Below are 15,671 nucleotides of genomic sequence, written 5' to 3' on the forward strand. Positions count from 1 at the left end.
ATATAGCGAAAACAAGTTTTAAGTGTATGTAAGTGCATGTAAACTTCTGACTTCAACTGTATATATATACAAAAATATATATGGGGGATTGGAAATTATGCAGACAATTACGTTGATGGAATCTACAATCTATATGACCTATTAAGCTGATCTATCCCCTAATTAAAAATAATAATAATAATAAAAGGTTATCCCAGCCATGTGGATGATTGGAGACAGGGCAACAAAGTTTATTTGTCACCAGAGTGGTTTAGAGCGTTTTACTACTTACCTGTGTATAAATTAATTAAACAGAGAATGGATTAAACTATTTACCCATTTAATAACCAGACCTTCATACAAACTTGCTATGCTGAATTCTTGATGCATAATCGAACGTGGTGCTATATGCTGCTATATGCTGTGGAGCCTCTGGATGCATGCAGAGGCCAAATCGAGCTCTGTACAGCATCACCGCGCACCTCTCAGATTTTGTAACAATGCAGAGCCCCGTAGTTCCGCATTGACATGATTCGTTGACGGTAGGTTGGGGCAGTACATCCTGTATAAACACAATCTCACTTCCTTGACAACTTCCTTCACAATATCTCGGCTCTGCCCCACTGAGCGCAAGAACTATGAAAGCCCTGACGTCTGCGGAGACTGCATCGCAGTAAATGCTGTACGGTCACCTCAGATTGACTTTTTACTCAAGGCATAACAACGTGTGCATCATTCATAGTCACACAGTGACAGAGTGGGTGCCATAGGATCTGTGACATTAACCACAACAGACAAGGCGCATTTATATTCCTTTCTAAATCACATTCTAATCCTACAGATGTCTTTAACAAAGCGGACAAAAGCAAGGCGCTTGCTAATGTACTATTGACAGGGACAGTATGGTAATACGTCATTGATTTTGGTGGGGGTAATAACTCACTCACCGTTTTTAATTGCAAGAGTGTCTTTTGTCTTGGATATGCACATGAATATTCTGTTCATTTCCCGTCTGTTGACAGAAGTAGAATTCAGTTACAAAGTATATACTGATAATCAAATGACTGTTGAGTGTTGATACAGTGGCAGGAGTAGATCCACCACGAGCTGTCTTACCGCTTAGTAATAGGTCAGCAGAAGTCAAACGTCATCCAATGGCAACTTCACTTCAAAGCAGGTGGGATACACAAATCATTTCCTGTCCTACAACATTACAGATTGTCGTTTTATTTGCATTCGATAATAGAATGCTGAATTATTTATTCATTGGGATTTAGTACCATTTGCTCAGTAGCCTATCTGATGTAGGCCTATGTAATGTTTTTGAAGAAGGCAAGTAACTAGTTTTGCCACAAGGAGGGGCCACTGGCTTCAGGGAAAATATTATCGGTAGAGTACTGTTTATACATTCTTCATGACCATTACTTCAGCTGTTTGGACTTAGCTAGGCCATAAAAACAGCTGAGCAATAAGCAGGAGGGCAGTATTGGCTCTATTACCAGGGGCCAGACAGACATACAGGCATCAAGCCCCAAATGTGATTCTTATTATGTCACACAGTAAGGAGTCACATTAGGAGCAAGCTGACACATAGGCCACTGCCAAGTGACAAAGCTGTCTGCCCAACTGAATCAAGATCAAACTTCTGTTTAAACTATTTATGTTCTCCGGGTTTCATGGTTTGGGGAATAACATTTTGTTTAAATAATATATGAAAATGTGTTGTTGTATCTATCATCATCTACAATTGCATGCCATGCTCTGGCTGTTGAGAAAACAAACATAATATATCTGTTTAAGTATAGGGACTGTGGGAAGCTCTTGCTGACAACTGATATGCCTTGAAGGACAGCTAATAGACGTCTAATAGACTAAATACCTTCTAAACGGCAGCCGAAACTTGGCTTGAAGAGACGAGTAACGCTCTTTTCATGGCTCAAGGCTCTCTTTTATTTGTTGTCCTTGGATACGTTTTCTGTGCTTGGATTTGCTCTTGTGTGCTGTTAAAATAAATGTAATTGAGCCTTGGCAAAGGCTCCTGTGTTTCACGTCTCACTGAAATATCATACCACATTTTAAAGTTATTTGAGTGAGAGGCAAACTCCTCCAGCCAGCTGCCTTTAAATTAAACTTCCCAGCTCTCACTGGATGACTATGAATCTAAAATCTGTATGTCTTAGTGGAGGAGTTGCTCAGTCCAGACTCCAGACAGAAATATGCTCTGTTAGCTAATTGGTTATATTTTTATACAGGGATATTTTCTGTCAATCGGTATGGTTTTGCATCCCAGCTCAATATCATTAGCTGATTGTGGGTGTGCTGCCTGTGACAAGTTTGAGAACAACTGGGCCGGGATGGATAAATGGATCTCTATGGAGATTCCCAACTGTCACGGGAACCTGTTGGTTGAAGGTTCCACAATTATTTTCCGAAAGTCTTCCGAGCTTAGCACTGTCATGGTGGTCAAAGACTCTTTTCACCCCTGAAAGCACTGATGGTTTCACGGAACACCACAAGCCGTCTCCAAGGCCTGGCTGTAGCCAGTGCCTGAGTGTGGTCTCCTCACAGGGCCAAGGATCTCACCTTTTCCCTTCAGGCTCCTGACAGCAGTGGCTCTCTGGCAGAGGGTGGCAGGTGTGTGGCTAACTGACTATGTAAAGTTTGAGGGTTTATGGTGCAGACAGAGTGACGGGAAGACTCAGGGTGGATGTGTTTAACAAACGGTGGACGTGAGCACACACACACACACACACACACACACACACACACACACACACACACACACACACACACACACACACACACACACACACACACACACACACACACACAGAGGTCTCCTAAAGAGGAGACCTTACAGTTTATCATAACACAATTTATTAACCCTTTAAAAGGTATAAGGCCTTGGTTTAACCCCTTCAATGTCCCTTACATAGTGGGAGGTGATAATACAATCATATTGTTTACACAACAGTTATTTTATACAAGCAACAGTTCCAGAACACAATGGCCTTGTGTTAGGGTGCAGAGATAACAGGAGTCTATGAAATACATAATATCACAGTCCAACACAGAGCAGAACATAACCCTTGAGAAGTTAAAACAGCTCACCCCAATTCTGGACAAAAAAACTTACTCACAAACTATTACAACAATGTTTTACATTTACTAGACGCTCTTATCCAGAGTGACTTACAGGAACAATTAGGAGTAAGTGTCTGGCTCAGGAGCACATTGACAGAATTGTCAGCTCAGGGATTCGAACCAGCAACTTTTGGGTTACTGGCCCAACACTCTTAACCACTAGATTACCCGCCGCCCCTTATATTCTACATCCATTTTTGAAAATGAATGATATACCCATTGATTCTTGAAGAACATGTTTTCTAAATGCCTCATGAGGTTAGTTCAACTGTCACACCCAGTCAGAACCCAAAATATAAACTTGTTTTACTCCAATGTTTGTAAACATTGCAAATGTAAACAAACACGGTATAGCTTCAAAACATAGTTAAAACTTGAATTAGGCTGCCGCAGGCCTGGTGAAAACAGCCACCTGTCAGAAGATGCTTAGACTCGTTCACCTTGTTATGACCCTATACTTGTGATGAAGATCAAGTTTTGGTCAAACCCACTTCTGAGCTTTTAATTGCTGACAAGATGGTTGCTGCTGTCAGGGGGAGGTTAGATGTATTAAAATGTTGTTGCCAGGGAAACTCACGCAAGTAGGACTGGGGAGGCTATATGAGTTACAGGATGTCTCAGACACGTTGCAGAACCTGGGGAGAACTATCATACTCTGTACCAACTTCTGCCTACAATTGTATTACTAAAGGAGAAGTTTAATACTTAAACAAAGAGTCTGTTTCCATTCTACTACTAATATACAGTTGAAGTTGGAAGTTTACATACACCTTAGCCAAATACATTTAAACTCAGTTTTTCACAATTCCTGACATTTAATCCTAGTAAAAATTCCCTGTCTTAGGTCAGTTAAGATCACCACTTTATTTTAAGAACGTGAAATGTCAGAATAATGGTAGAGAGAATGATTTATTTCAGCTTTTATTTATTTCATCACATTCCCAATGGGGCAGAAGTTTACATACACTCAATTAGTATTTGGTAGCATTGCCTTTAAATTGTTTAACTTACACTTAGGTTGGAGAATTTAAGTTTATGTAAACTTCTGACTTCAACTGTATATAAGTTTGATAATTATATAGATCTGATCATCTGTTGAAGAAATTGACCAACAACATGTAACCAGTTACTCTTAGAGCTCCTTCCCTGACTGAGATCAGAGAGGGATCTACCTTCCAGCTCCTTCCCTGACTGAGATCAGAGAGGGATCTACCTTCCAGCTGCTTGCATTTAAATATTCACTATTATACTTTAAATTATTCTCTGCCTTAATCTTTGGATTGAGTATTCCACAACAGCATGTTAAATTGGCTCTGAGTTTTTGTACGTCTGTAAACATGTCTATAAAACAGTACAAAGAGCCTGTTTGGTTCATTCTGACTGGTTTATATTCAAGTTTGGTGACTTAAACTTGAATATTACCCTTCATCTTGTGTCCATGTGTGACAAATATACAGCAAAGCTCATTATAATCGTATGTTTTGTTGAAGTTTATGGATGTCTCTTTCCCATTGACTTTAATGTGTGATACCGTATGTCTTTTGTAGTGTGCCGTGTGCTCCAGACCCATCAGCCAGAGGAACCCGCTGGTCTCTCCTTTGGGGTCAGTTTCCCTCCAGATCTAGCCAGTTCTACCGGTGATTACGGACCACAGGGAGTCGTGACTTTTTCAATTAAAAATATTTTTTAAACATACAGCCCAAGCACTTTTGTATGGAAAGAATGTACATTTTTCTGTATTTAAAAGGAAGAAAAAAAAGATCACTTGAAAATGTGGGCAGAATCCATCCCAGTCCCCCCCCCTCTCTTCCCCTTTCTCTTTCCCTCTTCCCCTCTCTCCCTTCTTCCCTTCACTCTATCCTGTGGCTTTCAGCCATGTGTTTCTCGTTGTCTGTTCCGATACTTCATACTAACTCTCTGCTTCGTGTGCATTTTTTAAGTCTCCAAAAACCACACAAAACAAACCGTAATTCCTTTCCTTTTTTTTCTTGTTTTGTCTCTGGCTCGTATTGAGATTTAATCAACTGCAAAATGAGAAAAACATTGACACAGGCTACAGTACATAAGTCAGCTGTGAAAGCACAATAAATGGTGCATGATCCACAAATATAGACAGTGAATAGAAAACCCAATGTTTTCTATAGGATCATTTACAGCTTCTCCCTGGTTTATTTCAAATACATGAAAAAATATCTTAAGGGATGCAAATCATAAAGCATCTCAAGATGGAGAAGTTGAAACAGAGTAGTAGATTGAATGCTTACATAAGATGTTATTATGACATGTAAAGATATTTACACACCTCTAAAATAGGCAAGCTTTTACCTCTAGTAACATACACAGATTTCAATTCCATACCACATGGTCAGTTGTTTTGCTCTCCATGGTAACCAATAGGCCTGGCACTCCTTGCTCTAAGTCTAGTGCTGACAGTGAGGCCCAGACATTAGTAGTATACTTTAATACTTTACCATCCCACAATAAGGTCAGACAATGTTTGTACTCAATCTCTGTGAGTGAGTAGGTCTGCGATAGGCAATACTGTACACGTGTTGGTTGAGGGATAGGATGGTCATGTCTCTCCCTCTGTAGTCTCAGTCTATAGGTCTAATCATCATGCGGACTCCCTTCATAGAGTAGAATCCTCCGCCGTAGTCTGCCCAGAAAATTCCGTCCTGGAACTTGCTGCGGTAGACCCCGCCGGTGTACCAAACACCATTCAGATTGGCCTGGCCACAGGAGTTGTACCACCAGCCTCCCTTAAGGAAGTGTGCACAGTTACCTGCATAGAGATAATGTAAATAGCCCATTTGTTTGTCTCATATACATTCTTTAGGACCTACTGTATATCTTATGTATTTAGCCAACAGTATGTGAATTGATTGATTGATCAACCGGTTGATTGATTGACCCACCTGAGAAGGCATCCTTGTCTCGGTCCAGTGTGGTGAACTGCTTGCCGTTGTGGCTGCTGAGTGAGTCGCCAGCGTTTCCCTGGTAGGTGCCCAGCCTCAGGCGGTAGCCCTCGTTCTCATGCTCCAGGTGGAAGCTGCTGTAATCAGCATACACCTTCTTCCCCACCCAGTCCTCCAGCTCCACTAGAAGTCTGTAGTCTCCCTGCTTCCCTAAATTGTAGATCCCCAGCAGCCCCAGCCAGTACTCCCCATCTATGTTGCCGAATCCATTCTAAGAAAGATAAATTAAAAGTTAGTTGTTGGTTTTGTATAGTCTGAGTGGTTTAAAAAGAGGAACATTAAAAAAAGGAATACTATAAATACATTTTTGTCAGAAAGTACCTTTGGAAGACAAATGCATCTAAATCACTTTTTGGTCTGTTCAGGTGAACAGCTTTAATCTCTTTGGCCATGATAATATATAAGACAAACAATAATCAGAGAGTTCACTTCAGATTGAATTAGTCCACTGTAATTAAAGAAGATGTACCTAGCAGAGCTGTGGTAGTTTGGAAAGTAAACGTTGGAGATTGAGCGGTGGTATATACCTTCCTGTTGGGTCTTCTTACCTTTCATAATGGCCATCTCAAACTAAATCACTTCAGCAATAATACGCAGACACACACACAATGCATTATATTATAAGTGAAAACACAAGGGGTCCAGGCCTTGGAAAGGATCCTGAGACACCAGACCAGACGAGTTCCTTTGGATAGGTCACATAACGGCACCGTTGTTGTCTCTGGCTTATTAGTTTTCGGTGTCTTTTGTCTTTTTCATCATCACCTTGTAAGCGTCCCAGTTCCTGAAAAAGTTGACAGAGCCATCCCTCCTGCTCTGGATGACGGTCCAGCCTCCGTTGTCCAGGTCCTGCTCACACCACGCCTGCATGGGCCTCTCCGCTTCGCCAGGTTTCAGCAGGTACATACCGCTGGTGCCATGGCCAGCCTCCTGGGCCTGGAGACAGTCCCTGAAAGGACCTGGAGGAGGATGGAGGGAGGGATGGTGGGAGAGAAAGAGGGAGACATGGAGGCATGAAGGGAGAGATGGAGGGATGGCGAAAGAGATGAAGGGACAAAGGTAGAGACGGAGGGATTTATCAGTTACAAACTGTTAATCAAATCAAATTGTATTGGTCACATACACATATTTAGCAGATGTTATTGCGGGTGTAGCAAAATGCTTGTATTTATATTTTATTATTGTTTTTTTGTTTTTTTGTGTACACAGCATTTTCTGGGCTAATAATGTAAGAAATAACACACAAAAGAACAAAATATCACACACTAGATGTAGGCAGTTAAAGCAGTGATTTGTTTAGAACACATTGAATATTAGGATTTATCTCTATCTACCATTCATTTGTTATACATTTGTCTTAGAGCAGATGTGAACAGTTAAACTATTGTGTTTGTTTAATGTGAGATGAATCTTTGCCTAGTTTATAGGTGAGGATCGCTATTGGTCTCAGCAAGCGGCGGTGAAGTAAACCAGATGTGCAGTTACTTTGTGGTCAGGGAAAACCATGTCATTCCAGCCTAGGATCTGTCCATACTTAGCATGAGAGGGAGCCATCCTGCAGAGGGTTCACTTTCATACACAGCTGCCTTCAAATCCCACACGTTTTATTATTCTTGGGTCGGGACAATCTAAATGTGTCAGGAATTTCGGTAGATGAGTAAAATGTTTATTTTCTGTGGTTCTTTTTTCTCTTTTCCAACTTCTGAACTTAGAATGCTACAACCTTTTCTTTCCATCGAGGTCTGTGTTCTTTCTGGTGAGCCGCACCAAACCTAGTTCTAGCCGAATATGCAAATGTTACATAATAAAAAATCTGACTAAGAAGAAAATGAACACACATTGGTTTGAGGTTAATTTTGAAATAAGTCTATGCTTTATCCTTGGTACCAAACAACCAACCAACTAACCACCCATCCATCCCCTCACCAACCACCTCACCCACCAACCTACACTAAATGACCAACAGTATGTGGACATCGTCGAACATCTCATTCCAAAATAATGGGCATTAATATGGAGTTGGTCCCCCTTTTGCTGCTATAACAGTCTCCACTCTTCTGGGAAGGCTTTCCACTAGATGTTGCTGAGGGGACTTGCTTCCATTCAGCCACAAGAGCATTAGTGAGGTTGGGTACTGATGTTAGGCATTTAGGCCTGGCTGTTAGTCGGCATTCCAATTCATCCCAAAGGTGTTCGATGGGGTTGAGGTCAGGGCTCTGTGCAGGCCAATCAAGTTCTTCCACACCGATCTCGACAAACCATTTCTGTATGGACCTCGCTTTGTGCACGGAGGCATTGTAATGCTGAAACAGGGAAGGGCCTTCCCCAAACTGTTTTCACAAAGTTGGAGACACAGAATCGTCTAGAATGTCATTGTATGCTGTTGCGTTAAGATTTCCTTTCAATGGAACTAAGGGGCCTAGCCCGAACCATGAAAAACAGCCCCAGACCATTATTCCTCCTCCACCACACTTTACAGTTGGCACTATGCATTGGGGCAGTTAATGTTCTCCTGGCATCTGCCAAACCCAGTTTTGTTCGTCGGACTGCCAGATGGTGAAGCGTGATTCATCATTCCAGAGAACGTGTTTCCACTGCTCCAGAGACCAATGGCAGCGAGCTTTACAACACTCCAGCTGACACTTGGCATTCCGCATGGTGATCTTAGGCTTGTGTGCAGCTGTTTGGCCATGGAAACCCATTTCATGAAGCTCCCGACAAACAGTTCTTGTGCTGACGTTGCTTCTAGAGGCAGTTTAGAACTCGGCAGTGAGTGTTGCAACAGAAGACAGATTCAGCACTCAGCGGTCCCGTTCTGTGAGCTTGTATGGCCTACCACTTTACGGCTGAGCCGTTGTTGCGCCTAGACTTTTCCACTTCACAATAACATAATTTACAGTTGACCGGGGCAGCTCTAGCAGGGTAGAAATTTGACGAACTGACTTGTTGGAAAGTGGGATCCTATGACGTTGCCACGTTGAAAGTCACTGAGCTCTTCAGTTAAGCCATTCCACATGACAATGTTTTGTCTATGGTGATTGCCTGTCTGTGTGCTCGATTTTATACATCTGTCAGCAATGGGTGTGGCTGAAATAGGCAAATCACTCATTTGAAGGGGTGTCCACATACTTTTGTATATACAGTGCATTCGGAAAGTTTTCAGACCCCTTGACTTTTTCCACATTTTGTTACGTTATAGCCTTATTCTAAAATGGATTAAATAGTTTCCCCCCTCATCAATCTACACACATAATGACGAAGCAAAAACTGTTTTTTAGACATTTTTGCAAGTTTATTACAAATAAAAAACGGAAATATCACATTTACATAAGTATTCAGACCCTTTACTCAGTACTTTGTTGAAGCACCTTTGGCAGGTATTACAGCCTTGAGTCTTCTTGGGTATGATGCTACAAGCTTGGTACAGAAACTTGTCCCGAAGTGACTCCTGCGTTGTCTTGGCTGTGTGCTTAGGGTCGTTGCCCTGTTGGAAGGTGAACCATCGCCCCATTCTGAGGTCCTGAGCAGGTATTCATTAAGGATCTCTCTGTGCTTTGCTCTGTTCATCTTTCCTTTGATCCTGACTAGTCTCCCAGTCCCTGCCGCTGAAAAACATTCCCACAGAATTATGCTGCCCCCCCCCCCCCCCCCATGCTTCACCGTAGGGATGGTGCCAGGAAATCTTGTTTCTCATGGTCTGAGAATCCTTTAGGTGCCTTTTGGCAAACTCCAAGCAGGCTGTCATGTGCCTTTTACTGAGGAGTGGCTTCCATTTGTGGCTCTCCAAATCATGTCCAATCAATTGAATTGACCACAAGTAGACTCCAATCAACATGTAGAAACATCTCAAGGATGATCAATGGAAACAGGATGCACCTGAGCTCAATTTCAAATCTCATAGCAAAGTGTCTGAATACCTATGTAAATAAGGTATTTCGTTTTTTTATTTTGTATACAGTTGCAAAAATGTCTAAAAACCTGTTTTCACTTTGTCATTATGGGGTATTGTGTGTAGATTGATGAGGGGAAAAAAACTATTCAATCCATTATAGAAAAAGGCTGTAACGTAACAAAATGTGGATGAAGTCAAAGGGTCTGAATACTGTCCCAATGCACTATATAGTGTATCTAACAATCAGTTGCCTCACCCTCTGCACTGAAGTTGCCCTGCGGAGCCTTCTGGAGCTCCAGGGTGCTTCCTGTGGGTGCTGGCCCTGCTTGGGAGCCCCTGTCTCTGGGAAATGCCCGGCCGTGGTCCCTCTGGATCTCGTTGGTAAATCTCGGGATGCTAACCGGTATGTTCTCTGGCACCACCTGCACCAGTGGTGGGCCCTGAGGAGACTGCTCCTGCCGCCGGCCGTACACCTGCAGACAGCGCTCTTCCAGGGCACCAACCAGAACTGACTGGCTGTTGACCACGGCGGAGAGCGCAGCGTATCGGACCTCTAGGTCACGGTAGCGGGCGGCCAGACGTAGGGACTCTGCTGTGGCGTTCAGAATGCGTCCCTCCAGCTGAGCCAGCTCCAGAGAGTTGTCTCTCTTTCTGATGATCTCGTGCAGCAGCTGCATGTAGAGCTGGGTCACCCTGGAGTTCATGTTCCTGCTCTCCTTCCTCAGCAACTTCATCTCGTTCACCATGTTCCCATCAATGTTCACCACCAGCTTCAGGGTATCCATCTCCCGTCTCTGTTTGGAGAGCAGGTCCCTCACCGCCGCTACGTCCACGCGGGTCACGCGGTCCTTGTCCGTGTGTAGGCCCCGGCTGGTGCAGATTGGCCCAGTGATCTTCTGCTCAGGGACCAGGAAGGTATACGAGCACTTTTTGGGTGGTTCTCCTTTGTCCTCCAGGTACCTCCGTCTCCGGGTCAGGATGGGGGATCTGAGGCCCTCACTGCTGCCCCAGACGGACAGCCCAAGCAGGACAAACAGGCACCAAGCTCTGGGCCCCATGGCTAGTGGTTCCTCTTCTCTTCTTCTGCTCCTCTACAACCAGGCTGACTGTGTCACTGGTGCACCTAAAACATAGGCAGGGGAGAGCGAGTCAATACGTGGTTGAATTCTTAGCAGTGGTGTGTGCACTGCAGAATAGACATGCAGAAATACGTTATCACAACTCCAATTCTGACTTAAGTTCATTCACTCTTGGATATTCCTTCACGCTACTGCCACTAACCAGGCTATATCATATCTCTGGGTGTGTTTGGTTAGCCCTTGTTCTCATATTCCTAGATCTCCCCTGCTTACTCAAGCTTCTCCAAAGCTTCCAGATTGTGTCTTTGGGTTTTAGAAAAGGGCTATATAGGACCTATGTATTATTATAATTAAGTGGAGGGATACTGTTAAAAAATCTGTACTCCTTCATAATAAAAGTCTGAAAATCAAGTAGAAGGTTTTTGTTTGGAATTGGATGAAGGCAAACATGAAGCCCCAATTCTAAATAAAAAAAGTTATCTAAAAGAAGTATGTGCATAAGTGTATCTATAATAAGATTATGCCTGTGCATCTCTTGGGCGCCAGCTGGAGGCCAATGATTGTTTCAGACTGACCCATTTTACTCGCATCCTATTTCTCCTGGCTGGCCTAAATATGGCACTGGCTGAATTTGGTATCGAATGAAAGAGCTGGATGTGTGAGACTGGCTTATAAATAATGTTTTCTGGGAATCTATTTTTTATCAGAACTCAGGATAAGACCCAGATGCAGACAGCTAGAGTCACAGATGTTTATTGACCCAAACCGGGTGCATGCAAAATACAGGTCAAAGGCAGGCAGATGTCCGTAATCCAGGACAGAGTCAATAAGGTACAGAACAGCAGGCAGGCTCAGGTCAGGACAGGCAGGAGACAAAGGGCTGTGAGACATAGGTTAAATCCTAGACACATGAAAAGTTGGATGAATACGCAGGGTACGGGGCAACAGAAGACGTACAGCAGAGAGGCTAATAATCTTGGAGAAATTTGCGGTCCGCTTGTCGTCAATACCTGGAGGTGGTCTTGAGAAGAGCCGACCGGGCTCTCTTCCAGGTATGGCAACAGAAGTGGACAAACATCTGGGCCGAGGGTATGCCGACCTCTTCCTCTTGCTCCGGGAAGAGCAGGGGCTAACACCCCAGGAAACACTCAAAAGGTGAGTGCCCAGTGGCAGAGCAGGGGAGGGTGATGCAGGCATATTCAACTCACACAAGTTGCTGGCAGAGTCATCTCCAGGTCTCCCTCCGACTGGTCGTTGGACTGCTAGTGGAACCCAGAGGACAGGCATGACCGACGACCCAATGAGCGTGCAGAACGCCTTCCAGAACCCGGGACTAGAACTGAGGGCCCCGGTCAGAGACCATGTGCACCAGGAGTCCATGGATCCGGAAGACGTGCTGCACCATGACCTGGGACGTCTCTTTGGCAGAGGGTAGGTTGGGGAGAGGAATGAAGTGGGTGGCTTTGGAAAACTAGTCCACTACTGTCAGAATGGCGGTGTTGCCATCAGATGGGGGAAGACGCGTAACGAAGTCCAGGTGTATGTGAGACCAGGGATGGTGAGGGACAGGCAGTGGTTGAATAAGACCAGCCAGAGCTTGCCAAGAAGTCTTGTTCTGCGCACAGATCGTTCAGGCGGCGACGAACGCAGAGAATTCCGGGACCATGGTAGGCCGGCCACCAAAAGCGTTGTCGCACAAAGGTCAGGGTCCGATGGGAGCCCAGGTGGCAGGCTTCCCTATTCCCCAGCTGAGTTCCGTCGCCAGACACGAGGTGGGAAGGATGGCCTCGGGGTCCGAGAGTGTAGCCACGGGGCTATAGCAGCCTGACAGTGCATCCGGCTTGATGTTCTTGGATCCTGGTTGGTAGGAGAGGGAGAAGTTAAACTGGGTGAAAAGCAGGGCCCACCTAACTTGCCTGGAATTGAGATGCTTGGCAGTGCGGAGATATTCCAGGTTATTGTGATCCATCCACACAATGAACAGAAGTACCATCCCCTCCAACCAGTGTCTCCACTCCTCCAACGCCATCTTCACCGCGAGAAGCTCACAATTCCCCACATCGTAGTTCCTCTCCGTGGCATTGAGGCGATGGGAGAAGAAGGCGCATGGTTGTAACTTGAGGTCCAGGGCAGAACGCTGGGACAGGACAGCCCCCACTCCGACATCCGAAGCATTGGCCTCCACCACGAACTGACGGGACGGGTCAGAATGAACCAATATGGGAGCAGTGGTGAAGCGGTGCTTGAGGTCCTGGAACACCCGGTCAGCAGCTGGGGACCATGTGAACGGAACCTTGGGGGATGTGAGTGCAGACAGGGGGGAAGCCAATGTGCTGTAACTGCGGATAAATTTGGCAAATCCCAGGAAACGTTGCAGCTTCACTCTGGATGTAGGCTGGGGCCAATCCACCACCGTTCCATCTGTACATTCCCTGCAGCAATGATGTAACCAAGGAAGGGGACGGTGGAGCGATGGAATTCGCATTTCTCCGCTTTCACAAAAAGCTGGTTCTCCAGGAGGCACTGGAGGACCTGTCGGACATGGAGCATGTGTTCTTGGGCTGAGTGGGAGAAAACGAGGATGTCATCGATGTAGACAAAAATGAACTGGTTCAACATGTAGCGGAGAACGTCATTAACCAAGGCCTAGAACCACGGGTGCGGGCCACTCAATATTGAGTCTGGTCGCTGATCGTTTACAAACATCGATTAGCCCATATTTGTCATTGGGTACTGGAGTTCTGCTGAGGGAGAAAGACAGCCTTGAGCCTAGTGCTTGGGCTTCTTCTTCCTCAATTTCTTCCTCTGGGAAGATGCCAGAATTTTGGCCACCATTAAACTCGTCAATGAGAAGGTCCCCTTCTCCTTCATCCGCTATCAAAACATATAGGACATAGGTCCTCAGGGTAACCTGCCGCTACCTCCGCCCAAGTGGGTTGCGATTGCGGTGTCTCCTCATCGCCCTGTTTAGAGGGTGAAGGGGTAAGCACGGTGAGTGCTTTACGCAGCCTTCACTTGCGGGTGGGACCCCCAGCTAGGCGGTACACAAAGAGTGTGTCCTTGTCTGAAATCGTAGCCCCACACGGAAAAGGGTGTTCCAGTAGAGGGAGCAGGGGCAGGCACCCCGCTTGGTTCTCCCTGTGAGGGGTTAGCCGGCTCCATTGCTCAGAGAAATAGTACATGTGAACTAGTTAGCATTCGCCTTGTGGTTAAATAGCCTAGCTAGTAACCACACTGCTAGCCAGAGAAAAGCATGTGCTTCGCTTGTCTCTCAACGAACAAATCGGGTCTCTCAACCGTCAGGCTGTGAAGCGAGGGTGGTCGGTCTAGTCAACATGATACGGGTGAAAGTGGGTGGGCTAAATGTGAGAGGAGAGCTAGCAATTCTATCCTTGCAAGTGAAAAAGCTAGTTTGGGGTAGCTAGCTTTGCGGAGACCCTTACAAAAATGCACCATGTAAAGGTACTGGTGCAAATACCATGGTATTTTCCTGCCACGGCAGTGACCAAAAACCATGATGATCGTACCATGGTATTTATTTTATTGTACTACCATGGATGGAGGGAATATACCATGGATTTACACTAACAGCATGTAAACATGAAAGCATGGTAGTTGTTTATAATGTATTATCATTATGTTCTGCGTAACAACATTTTACGGGTTAAGTGACCAAAAATGCAATAATTGATGGTACTCACATAATGCAACATTCACTACTCACTCTGCAATTAAAAAGCGTCGGCCTAGTGGACACTCTTAAACCCCTTTAGCGCATAGTGAAAAACAACAACATACATTCTTGTGTAGTGTACCCTCTTAAACCTTGGGACCTGGATATGGTGTGGTAAGAAAAATTAAGGGAAACTGACACACCGTGAAGATAAGGTTTTAAAAAATGTGTTTTCTGGTGCTTCTCTCTTCAATACAGCTATATCTCATCAATGACTAGGTTAATCTTATACATAGCCAACATACTAAAAACTATTTGTAAAAGGTATTAATAATAATCTTATCTCAAAGATACATTTTCTTCATTTCATATCCCTAACAACAGCAAGTTACAATGTTCCCCTTTACACTCTCTGAGTTTATAAAAGACAGGTGATACAGATCAGGGAGTGACCATGTTAAAATTTGTTGGAGTCCTGTGTTGCCATGATTACAGGCTAGCTTGACTGGAGCTAAAGTTAGACAATTTTAGCTTTTTTGCTAACATACTTTTATAAATCCATTCAACTTCAAAACGTCATAAAAAAGAACAATAATATAATTATTCCCACCCTAACTTTGTTTTATATCCTATGCTTTATAACTCACTCACCTTCAAGATAAGGTTTAAAATAATTAGTTTATCTTGCGCTTCTCTCGTCAATGTTCAGTTGCCTCTCTCTCATTCAACTGACTGTCTAGGCAGGCTTAGCGTTCGCAACTGTTTTTCAGTGAGATCTGCTATTGGCTCCTTGATTTGTCGCTAGTAGTCGCTAGATGACGTTTGCGGTTGCCTTTCTTCATCACTGCTGCGGTCCGGACGTAGTTTCTTCTCCCCTCTCCCTTCACACACACCCTCCCCTTGTGCTTATCCGCCTGTGTGTGTGTCGT

At 44.4% G+C, this 15,671-nt stretch overlaps 1 protein-coding gene across 1 annotated transcript; it reads right to left on the reverse strand.

Moving 5' to 3' along the window:
- Window positions 1-5,185: 5,185 nt before the first annotated feature.
- Window positions 5,186-15,464, reverse strand: LOC120020355 (angiopoietin-related protein 1-like). Its single transcript, XM_038963950.1, has 5 exons — window positions 15,394-15,464; window positions 10,247-11,113; window positions 6,864-7,057; window positions 6,039-6,309; window positions 5,186-5,905 (listed from the first exon to the last, which is right to left on the reverse strand). The coding sequence occupies exons 2-5, from the start codon at window positions 11,046-11,048 to the stop codon at window positions 5,718-5,720; spliced, it is 1,455 nt and encodes a 484-aa protein (XP_038819878.1). The 5' UTR covers window positions 11,049-11,113; window positions 15,394-15,464; the 3' UTR covers window positions 5,186-5,717.
- Window positions 15,465-15,671: the final 207 nt, after the last annotated feature.

The sequence above is a fragment of the Salvelinus namaycush genome, chromosome 25, assembly GCF_016432855.1.
Source record: "Salvelinus namaycush isolate Seneca chromosome 25, SaNama_1.0, whole genome shotgun sequence".
Lineage (NCBI taxonomy): Eukaryota > Metazoa > Chordata > Actinopteri > Salmoniformes > Salmonidae > Salvelinus > Salvelinus namaycush.

Excerpts from the sequence above, each read along its gene's own strand:
- LOC120020355 (XM_038963950.1), bottom strand. The coding sequence starts at position 11,048 with ATGGGGCCCAGAGCTTGGTGCCTGTTTGTCCTGCTTGGGCTGTCCGTC. Across the intron at positions 7,058-10,246 it reads GGGCAACTTCAGTGCAGAGG|GTCCTTTCAGGGACTGTCTC; the intron begins GTGAGGCAACTG and ends ATCCTCCTCCAG. Across the intron at positions 5,906-6,038 it reads AGACAAGGATGCCTTCTCAG|GTAACTGTGCACACTTCCTT; the intron begins GTGGGTCAATCA and ends ATCTCTATGCAG.